The 11,346-nt window shown below is 40.3% G+C and overlaps 1 protein-coding gene across 1 annotated transcript; it reads left to right on the forward strand.

Moving 5' to 3' along the window:
• Positions 1-890: 890 nt before the first annotated feature.
• On the forward strand, positions 891-8,783 carry LOC147239438 (cAMP-dependent protein kinase type I-alpha regulatory subunit). The gene is made up of 11 exons (XM_086196272.1): positions 891-1,054; positions 2,533-2,748; positions 4,233-4,403; positions 4,977-5,068; positions 5,156-5,217; positions 5,306-5,352; positions 6,063-6,221; positions 6,320-6,380; positions 6,537-6,658; positions 7,639-7,720; positions 7,968-8,783. Exons 2-11 carry the CDS (start codon positions 2,575-2,577, stop codon positions 8,138-8,140), a joined length of 1,143 nt encoding a protein of 380 aa, XP_086052398.1. The 5' UTR covers positions 891-1,054; positions 2,533-2,574; the 3' UTR covers positions 8,141-8,783.
• Positions 8,784-11,346: the final 2,563 nt, after the last annotated feature.

An 11,346-nucleotide genomic window follows, 5' to 3' on the forward strand; every position in this document is an offset into this window, starting at 1 on the left:
TTTAAGAGGCGGGCCTAAAAGTAGGATGTGTGACATCACAAATATTTTTGAAGCCAATCCTGGTTAAATATTTAGCAAATATCCGGACACATCCTTTTTCCCCCCAAATGTATGTGTATATTGTATTATATATTATTTATATTTTATATTGACTTATAATAAATGGACATATTTTAAATTATTATATATTTAGTATCGTATAGTGAATTTGTGTATGTGAACGAAATAGATTAACAAAAATGAACAAATTGATCTTTCATCTGAATGACAAATACATTTATAGTAAGCATTTAGCTCATTCCAGTGCTCCTTTTCATTTTAGTAGAAATATGGAGCGATGCTTCGTTTACTTTATTACGGATAATATGTTTGATACACTTAGTGAAAGAACTTTGCATCTGAGTTATAAAGCTATCATTTCAAATGTGACTGTTGCTGCACAACTTATTCTGAATCTGAGTTTCCCATAAAAATTGCTTTGGGTAAACAATATTATTTTCAATGAAATTACAGCTTGATAAAGATCTTGTCAAAACTGCATCAAGTATAATGCATAATCTGTAAATGAAGGGTCATAAGCTGATTCTCAGAAATTCTAAATATGATGTAATTTCTTGTATAATTAACCTACTGATATCATTAAATTGTCAAATTTGAGTGATTGTGATCTGTTGTTTTATAAAATATCTTGTTATAGATGAAATACTTGCAAGAACTAAAATAAAATGGCACGGCAGAAAGACCTTGACAATAAAAGTTCGTTAATGAAATTATCGATCGATATTTTACCCCCATTTGTGAACAAGTTCTTTGACGTCACGTTTTCCGCGCTGTACCCTTTAAGGTTGCCAGGGGTTACGGGCTCACATGTCAGAACGAGGAGAATTGACGTCAGTGACGGTTGTTGATTGGTTCTCAGCCGTATCCGGTGGGGCAGCGGTCCAGGGCTCGGGAAAAAGATCGAAGAGAGGAGGATCTGGTAACGGTACGCGTTGACAAATATCACCCATCCCGAGTCACTATCGACAGGCTCGGTAGGATTCTACATTTTCTTGTGAGTATTCACGTTTTTCGCGTTCTTGGAACATGTGACCTCTGGATAGGTGAAATTTGTTTTCCCGTCTCTCGTTTGTTTATGATAGAACTCAAGATGGCGTCATTGGAACAGGGCTTTGCCTTTGCACGGAGCTAGCAGCTATGCATTCAACGAGACACGCTCTTTCCCACGATGTAGGCTGGAGATAGTTTAGCAGAAGAGTAGGCCGCGTGACATTTGTCCGTACATCATTTCCTGCGGTTACTGCACTTCAGTTTTCGTGCTGTTTCGCTGCTGACTTGTCAAGAGAGTTTGCTGCAGCCGCTAGCCTCCTCATGAAGCCTTCCTGACCTGATGCTATTGCAGACAGGGCATTTGCGTCATGTTGTCTCCAACGGCGGTAGCCTTATTTTCACGTTTGTACAACGAAGACGACGCCTTCACTCAACTTAAGTGATGCCCAGTTGTCGTTTATGAAACAAGGTCATGGAACATCGCAGTGATTCTTGTAATATAACTGACTGCTCGCTTTTTGACAGCTGAGAGGTGCTGCTGCTAACATCATATGTCTTCACCATCTCAGACTTGAAGTCAGAAGATCCCTGTTGTTGGGTGTCGCCTCAGCACTCATTATGCTGTTACACCTTCTGGTCTTTTATCATTTATCATTGTTGTAATAGTTTAAAGTAAGCTTGCCGAGTTTCCACCACGAGTGTAGTTTGATGCATAAAAGTCAAACTTCATCTTTGATAAGTCATCTCCCCAGGGGCCATGTCAAATTCGAAAGCCTCTAAATCCCATTCTACGAATGCATGATGCAGATGGATCGCTGATTTTGCTCCTCAGGACTTGTTCTCTTAATTTACTGGTGTAAAGTGCACATGTTAGTAAGAGGCTTTAAGGCACACTCAGGTCGATCGAGCTCAGAGCTATCTGAGGAATCACACAGGCTGATCAGATGATCCGGAATCTGTCAGGCGATTTTTCTTTGAGGAAGAGTCTGAAATGTGAATGCTGTCTGTCTGCGTGACAGTGGATTCATTCACTGGCCTTCATGTTGGCATTCACCCTAAAATTAGCCCGTGTGTGTGTGTGTGTGTGTGTGTGTGTGTGTGTGTGTGTGTGTGTGTGTGTGTGTGATACTGATTAAGCCTGTCGGTTTGTCTGTTGTGAGGCTGGTGTAACCATATTTTCTGTGTAAATAAATCCAGGACACACAACGTGCCTCTCCTAGTTTGTGGTCGAAAGTCAGGCATGTGTGACCACATCATATGACCATTTTCACTCCTCCTACTTAGACTTGCACAGTGCCAAACAACAACCCATCCTTCTGTGGCCTCTCACCCTGGCTCGATTTTTCTCACATTCATTTACTTGTGTCCTCTTCTCCCAAGAGCACACCGAGTCTAATATGTTGCTCTCTGAACAGCGGAGGTCTGATCATGCTGCTTCCCCCCCCCCCCCGCTTCTTTTCTGTCACCATTCCATCTCTCCAGTCTCAAGGTTAGAGGTCATAGAGAAGGGTTGCGGTTGTCGTCATGGCATCTGGAAGTACGAGCAGCGAAGAGGAGCGGAGCCTGAGGGAATGCGAGCAGTACGTGCAGAAACACAACATTCAACAGCTGCTGAAGGACTGCATTGTTCAACTGTGCACCTCCAGGCCAGACAGGCCCATGGCCTTCCTAAGGGAGTACTTCGAGAGGCTGGAGAAGGTGCGTGTGTGTGATAGTGTGTGTGTGTGTGTGTGTGTGTGTGTGTGTGTGTGTCTACTTTTTGGTAGCTTAAAGGTCAGTGGACAAGAAACAAATCCTTATCCAGTGAAAGCGGAGCATGGTATTACATGATATCACACTAAGCACACACTGTATCATCAGCCAGCCTGTATTTGGTATCATCAACTTTCTGTTAGTATTTTGTTTCATTTCTCTGACCCTAAAAGGGACTTGATGGAATCATCATAACAAGCTCATAGCTGACGCAAATTCTTAGTAATTCTTAGTCAACCAAAGTTTATCCGAGCAGTTTTTTTTTTCTAGAATCAGGATAATTTATCCCTAAAAAGGGCTTTGCAGCAGGAATTCAAACCAATATCACAATAATTTCATTAATTTTTTTTTTTTTTTTTACTTCAATTACAGTAAAAAATAGAGATCCACAATTTTGTAGGGGGGGGTATCCGATATGCCCATTGTTTACTACTGAGTTGGTAGGTAGCAGATATTTACAGCTGTATTTGTGATATTTATGAAAATAAGTTTATGTTATCATCGCATTTTTGTGCCTGGTCATTTTGTGAAGATTTTGAATGTGAAAGTTATTTCTAAAACATTGGGATGTACCCACAATTTTTAACCACATCGTTTCGTACAGGGAAGATGGGATACGGGGTCAGGAATATCGGCATCGGGGGTCAGACTTCCCCAACAGATCAGATATCAGAATAACAGTTGTTTACTGATCCACATCCCATAGTTTATGTTGGACTGTGAAACCACTGTGATGTAATATGGGAAACTTCATTATTCCACCAATAGAACTTTTGATAAATTTCTCTGGAAAACACTTGAATTTAAATTTAATTTATATGTACTTTTTTTTTATTATTTGTGGCTCCCTTTAATAATTCAGGGCTGTGTGGTTTTACTCCAACTGCATGATGTATCTTTAAACACAATTCCAACGACAACCAAAAAATGAAAATATTAAAGGAAAAAAGAGGCGTCAGGACTGTGGGGGGAAAAAAAGAAATCAAAACTTGTTCATATTAGTCATCTGGCCGGTACCAAATTATAAAAAAGGACCAGTACATGCTGTCGCGCTGACATGTTGATGCTATCTAGCGTCTAGTTATTGTAGACATTTGTTTTACATTGTTAAACCGTGTCTTACGCGGTTTTTGCTGTATTTTGAACTGCTGTTAACAGAATTAACAGAAATGAGTGAGCCAGTGAAAGTTTGAAATGTGGGGTCTTGATAAATTGTTGCTAATTGCCAACCCCGGCCGAGACCCCAGAGATTATCTCTTGGTTTTGATCAATTGCGTGTTATGTTTTCCTTTTAAAATAGTTAACGTGTTAAATGGTTTTGTTTGTGGTTTTATTTTTTTTATTGTAAGTAATGTGCTAATATGAGACAGTCTTCAGACTTTCTGAATTACACTTGATGAGTGTTGGCTCACTTTACTCCTCCCCTGCAGGAGGAGGCCAAGCAGATCCAGAACCAGCAGAAAGCCAGCAGTTCACGTTCAGACTCGCGCGATGAGGAGGTGTCTCCACCCATGAACCCTGTGGTGAAGGGTCGCCGGCGGAGGGGGGCCTTCAGCGCAGAGGTTTACACAGAGGAGGATGCTGCCTCATATGTCAGAAAGGTAGAAAAACATGCTGTGTGGACAATGCTACAGTTGTTGGGTTTGCGTCAAGAAAACTTTGAAGTATCACATGAGAAAAGGTGAATGGAAACGGCAAATAATCCTCAATCTTGCAAAAGTTTTTTGCTTGCTTGAGGTGTTTTATTTCGTTTTCTTTTTATGGAAACTGGGAGACATAAATCTCTTCAAATGAACTCTGATGTAGTGAATTCAAACTCATGTGACTGATCAGCTGTTTCTTCTGCTGGCATTTCCCAGATTAACCCAAACTTTGTATCGTACTGTATCTTTAGCTGATGATACGTGGTTTCTTCCTCTTCTACGCGCTTATAACCATGCATAAATTTGCCAATACTGCCATCTTCTGACAAAAATATGTATTGCATGGCATTGTTTTTTTTGTTGTTTTTTTTTTTTTTTTTTGCTGTATGTTAATCCACATTTCCTTTGTGGGTCAATTTCCAAAGTTCTCTCAAAATTCATTTGACAATTGTTTTAAAAACCTGACTCGTGTTATGAAACTGTCTGTGCTGGGTGTTTGATTCCATCTCTCCGTGTCTCCCGTTTCCGCAGGTCATTCCGAAAGACTACAAGACAATGGCAGCCTTGGCCAAAGCTATTGAAAAGAATGTTCTCTTCTCACACCTGGACGACAACGAGAGGAGGTACCCACCTTCAACAGCGTTCGTTTGCTCTTTAAAGCATTCATAACCACATTCTGGACGCTGATCCGCTCTCCTCTCCCTTAACAGTGACATATTTGACGCCATGTTTCCAGTCACCTATATCGCCGGGGAGACCGTTATTTTGCAGGGTAAGACGACGTCTTCTCAGTTTTAACCCATTCAAATGGGAGCATGTCTTTGTGAGAACGTGATACTAACAGTGTTGTTTGCCTCCAGGTGACGAGGGTGACAATTTCTATGTTATTGACCAAGGGGAGATGGATGTGAGTATCTGACCCTTCTTACATAGCAACATCTAACATAACACACACACATAATCATTAGGAATGAATTTTGTTGGTACTAAATACTCTCGATTAAACATGACTGTAGTCCCACTTTCTTCCTCTTATGTTTTCTTCACGGTCCCTTGAGTTTTTTTCAGATTTTCCTTTCTGATTTTCAGGATTTAATTTTTTTTCTTCTTTTTTTATGGAAACACTTTTCTCTAGGGATGTAGTCTCCCACTCGGCTGGTGGATTAATTGGCAGTTATGCTCTCATTTGAGTAAAGTCTCATTGGTCAAGCAATCGTCATGTAAATGCTATAAGGCGAAAAGTGCTGCATGTACAATATTTCTGGCAGGGGGAAGGGACAGACTAGCAGGGCTGGGTACTGAAGGTCAAGTCTTTTTTTTTTTTTATGCCGACCAACTTGTTACTGCAGTCGAACCTTCACAAGTAAAATGTATTGAAGTATCAAACCACCTGTTCAACAAACACATGCAGAAACGCAGTGTTTAAAGTTGCTTTGTCCGCTTCCTCCCATCACGTTTACACCACCCTAGCGCGATTGTTAATCCACTAGTTAAGTATTGTGTCCTATAAGAACGCTAAAATTAAACTGCGTCCGTCCGTCCATCCATTCAGAGAGCGATGGAACGAGGAAGAGTTTTGTCACGACTCTCTGTCTTTCCTCCCTGCCAATCTGACAGGTCTACGTGAACAATGAATGGGTGACCAGCATCGGAGAAGGTGGCAGCTTCGGAGAGCTGGCGCTGATCTACGGCACCCCGAGGGCGGCTACAGTCAGAGCCAAGACCAACGTCAAGCTGTGGGGCATCGACAGAGACAGCTACAGGAGAATACTTATGGTGAGGAAAAAGCTGTAACATCAGTGCCTTTTTATTTTTGTTCACTTTCTTAGCCTCAACAATTTGATGAATTTGGATGTAAATATCTCTTTCTTTAGGGAAGCACTTTGAGAAAGAGGAAGATGTACGAGGAATTCCTCAGGAAAGTGTCCATTTTAGGTGGGTCTCATCTCTAAGCTCAGAAATATGCACATTACCTGTGTTGATACCAAAATAACTTCTAAAGGATTCTAAAAATATCCCAGCTAAAAGCAAACCCAGTGACAGGTGTAGCCTTTTTAAATGCGATGTGTCACTTCTGTGTTCCCGCCTCAGAGTCTCTTGACAAATGGGAGCGCCTGACTGTCGCTGACGCCTTGGAGCCGGTCCAGTTTGAGGACGGCCAGAAGATCGTTGTGCAGGGAGAACCTGGAGACGAGTTCTTCATCATCTTGGAGGTATACACTTGATTACCAGCCATAACACACACACACACACACACACACACACTCAGACTTGGTTTTCACAATAACGGAAATATTTCTTCTGAACTTTTATGCAAATGATGGGGGTAGAAAAAGAATTTTGGTTTTCATATAATCTAGTTTTAGTTACTTGAGGTCACTGATTCCTGATCCTGTCACCAGGGGGCAGCAGGTGTACGAGGGGGGCGTGTATCAGCATGGATACCTGTCTACCAGAGTGTAAAAATGAAAAGTTGTGGAAAAACCCAATTCTTAAACACGTACAGTTTTGAGCCCAACTCAGATTTTCGGTTTTGAAGAACAGTTGTGTAAACGTAAGGTCTTCTGCATCTATAAATACTTCCGATCGTGAGTTTTACATCCAGCGAATTTTAAACAATGCAAGACGAACTTGGAGTTGACCTCACACTTAAAACGTAAAACGCACCTCACACATAAAAATGAATGCTGTTAGCTACCTTAAAACATGTTCTTTGAACTGCATAGTCACCTGCGTGAAGGGAAAATAAGAATGAACATTTATAAGGGTGTGTACATCTGTTTCAAAGAAAAAAAAACGAAGGAGCGGTATCGCCTCTTCAAACATCGACTTCAAGACTATCTCTGCGCATGCTTGGTTGTCTTAACGTCACAATAAAAAAAATTTAAAAAAAACAAAAACCGTATCCATACCATGAACTACTCTTATGGATGGTGGCAAAGATTTAAAGAGCAGGCATATCAAGAAAAGAGATTCACACAAAAAGGCACGGCATTCTGGCGTGTAATCCTCATCTCACGCTGATTATCTGAGTTTAGCGGATGTTCGTTCCATTCATATGATCTTAATTCTGATAGTAAACAGTAGATAAAAAGAAAATGTGTGTGTGTGTGTGTGTGTGTGTGTGTGTGTGTGTGTGTGTGTGTGTGTGCGCGCACGTGCCTGCGCGCGTTTGTGTATCTGTGTGGTTCAGGGTTCCGCAGCAGTGTTGCAGCGTCGTTCAGAGAATGAGGAGTTCGTGGAAGTGGGGAGATTAGGACCATCTGACTACTTTGGTAAGATTAAAACGTCATGTGTGATCACACGTCCTGTTGGGTCAATGTGTTATTTTAATAACGTGTTATTTTGTTTTGGAAATCAACTTTTTTTTCTTTTTTTTTCAAATGTTTTGAGAATTCAACCTCAAATTTTCTATCTCTTGATCTTAAACGTTGTGGAGCAAAATCAGCAATTTTTGTTGTTGTTGTTTCTTTTGTAGTTTGTTTGATATTTCAACTGTGTGGTTGTTTCTCTGTTCCCCAGGTGAAATCGCTCTGCTGATGAACCGCCCCCGCGCTGCTACTGTAGTCGCCCGGGGGCCCCTGAAGTGCGTGAAGCTGGACCGGCCTCGCTTTGAGCGTGTCCTGGGTCCCTGTTCAGACATTCTCAAACGTAACATCCAACAGTACAACAGCTTTGTCTCACTGTCTGTGTGAAGGGGCTTGTCTCCCCATCCACCCACTCTATTTCTCTCTCTCTCTCTCTCTCTCTCTCTCTCTCTCTCTCCCTCTGTCTCTCTCTCACTCTCTCTGTCTCTCGCTCTCGCTCTTTCCTCTCTCCCCTTTTTGTCCTGTTCTTTTAGACCCAGGGTCCACCAATGCAAATTTGCTCCCCCCCCACACACACACTTTCTTCTTCTTTGCTTTCCCCTCCTACTCTCCTTGTTTTACGCACATTTTCTGTTGTCGTTACCACCACCTTTCACGCAGCAGTGAATTTTAGTCACTCACCAGCGCTTCAACCAGCTGTTGTACGCTACCTTGTAGGCACAGTTACATCACGTTACCTATGTTATATATATGTATTTGCTGGTTATTCTTTCATTTTTAGACTAAACACACACACACACACACACACACAGCAAGATGATATGGAGATTTCAAAGACAGTAGGGTCTCAATGGGTGAGACGGGACAAACAGACTTTACATGAATGACATCAACACTTTTTGGGGAATTTGTTACAGTCACGTGTTTTAGGTGAAAGTGAAGAGAGTCCTGCTTCTTCCCTGTATATGTGTGTGTGTCTATATATGTATATATATATATATATGTATAAAATATATATATGTATATAAAACATAGTACACACTCACATCATGGAGCAGAACGGCTGTGGAAGGCAGGAAGAAACATTTGGAACACCAACTTTTTTTTTCTTTCGGTTTCTGCTGTGATGGGATCGCTGCGATGAGTATGAGTCTGACATACAGTACTTTGAGAGAACTTGTACAACTTTGTGTTTTATTGTATTGTGCAGCTACCAGGCTGGTGCCAAATGTTAATTACTGTCACGACACAAAGATGCATAGCTGTGATGATAACAAGTAGGTGTTCTCTGCCCTTCTCTTTTTTGGGAGCTCCAAACCGGAAGTAGTTATTATTACCCTTATTGTCCTCTTAATCAGTAGAAAGACAACACAAGAACTGCCTTGACTACTCTGAGGAAAATGTATAAAAGAAAGGAAAAAAAACAAAAAAGAGAATTACGTGTATTTCAGTATTCAGTTTTTTAGTATATACCAAATAACTTCTGCTATGGTTTGTAATCAAAATGTTCTCATAGTATAGTTGGAACAATCATTCTCATCAAAATGATCAACTTATGGTTTAATGGTGATCTTAAGAAGCTATCTGTCTTTTGTAAACACTTATTTTTCCATAAATTCTATTTTAGCTGTTCAGTGCCACAAAGTAAATAAATGCTTCTTCTTGTTGACGGACAAAATCAGTATGTAATTGTATTGTGTCATGGGATTCTTTTTTCTTTTTTCTTTTTTTTTTCCTTTCTTTCTTTCTTTCCTTTTTAAATAGATGAAATTCCAGTTTTATTGAAGTAAAAGTCTTGAAACACAAGCAGACATTTCAGGACATCAGAGGTATTTATGTATCAAAGCGTGGCCCTGACAGTCAGGCTGAGTGAGCAGATATTTATTTAAAACTTGTGTCATTGCTTCTTCCTGTTTTTGAAAAAGGCCGGCTGTGTTTTCATCAGAGTAGCTTGTGATATGTTCTCTATGCTTACTTGGCATGATGTTTTGAGGCATCCAGTGGTCTGGTGTGGAATGATGATGGGACACGTGTGTTTAAAACAAAACAACAACAACAACAACAACAACAACAAAAACCATGCCCTGCAGCAGGAACTTTGTCAAATATTGGGTTTGTTACTCCCCAGCTTAACTGCTTCATGACTATTTAGATGGCATAAAATGTTACGTCTGTATTATTATGATTATTATTATATTTTTAAAGATCTTTACCAAATCAGACTATGTTGTTATTCTAGGCTGAACTCTTCATTCCTGCCTCTGTTACCAGATGTTTTCTGTTCAGTCTCAATTTGAAGCACTTTAATGCGCTTTGATTGAGATCTATGCGTGTATGTCCATTTGATTTTGGTGCCGATTGCAGGTTAGTGAGAGGGATTTTTGTTTCGTTTTTTTTGTTTTTGTTTTTTCTTTTTCTTTGTAGTTAAACAGAGTATCTTCTCGTGTTCCCCCTAACACTCAGGTTATCCTTGTGGATTTGGTTACATCTGGATATGGTTTATGTGTGATAACACTTCCTGTTTATCCTGATCCACGGGAAATGACTCTGTTAGGGTTTGATTCACTTTTGTCAAGATAAATGTAAATAGCAGCAGCAGCAGCAGCAGCAGCAACGTCCTTTTAGTCCAAATGTTTTTAGCCACATTTGCAATCTTCCCGGTTTGCCTTAGCTAAACCTTATCCTGGGCTTACAGTAGTCGTCAGTCACTCCTGCTAGCCCGACCTTCAGTGAGTTGGTGAGGCCTGCGGTGCACAGAGCTGCAGGCTGTCAGAGGACCATTCTTTTTCTATTCTATCCTGTATTCAGTTTGACCTCCTGTATGTGCAAAGATGTTTATCCTTTTGGTATAGATTGTTCCAGATGGCAGTTTAAGCAATAAAAAAGTAAAAAGAATTTGTCTTCATTCTTTTTCAATCTTTGTGTTCCATGTTTGACCTGTTGTGACTGAGAGAGATTTTACCATTTCAAATGAGGAAATGTGGAAGACAATCCTGGTACTATGAACTGAGGAAGCTGATCCTTCTAGATGCAACGTGACATCTGGCCGCTAGGTGGAGACATGGTGCTTTTATAAATCCAAATTTTCAATGGGATAAAAATGTGTTGTGCGAAAATGTGGAGATGGCTTTAAATGTTAAACTTTTTTTTTTTTTTTTAACATGTTACTACCCGGCTACTTTTTCCACTTGCATTTGAGTTTGTATTTTTTGTGTTTTGTTTCCAACTCAAATCACTAACTCCAATGCATTAAACCTGTAGCTGGTTTATCAATTTAAGTTAAATAAATGCAGATACGTTTTGAAATGCATTCTTGTTTTTTCATGTGTTAACAGATGTTTCACAGAGAGTATTTGGTCATGAAAACATTTCTGAAAGTGTAGCGTAGCGAACATACAGGTCGAAGGAGAGTTACTTAAGTAATAGAAAACAAGAATGTAATGTTGTTGAAAGTTATCGCCATGGTTCCTTCAACTGTACCCACAGAGGAGAACACATCCTCTGACAAAAGAGACCTGTAAAATGTACTAAAATGTACGAAACCTCTTCCCTTTTCTGGGTTTCTGCATCTCTACCTGGTTTAGTTGACGGTG

This window comes from Aulostomus chinensis, chromosome 23 (assembly GCF_037954235.1).
Source record: "Aulostomus chinensis isolate RoL2024-O1b breed Wild chromosome 23, RoL_Achi_v1.0, whole genome shotgun sequence".
In the NCBI taxonomy this organism is placed as follows: Eukaryota; Metazoa; Chordata; class Actinopteri; order Syngnathiformes; family Aulostomidae; genus Aulostomus; species Aulostomus chinensis.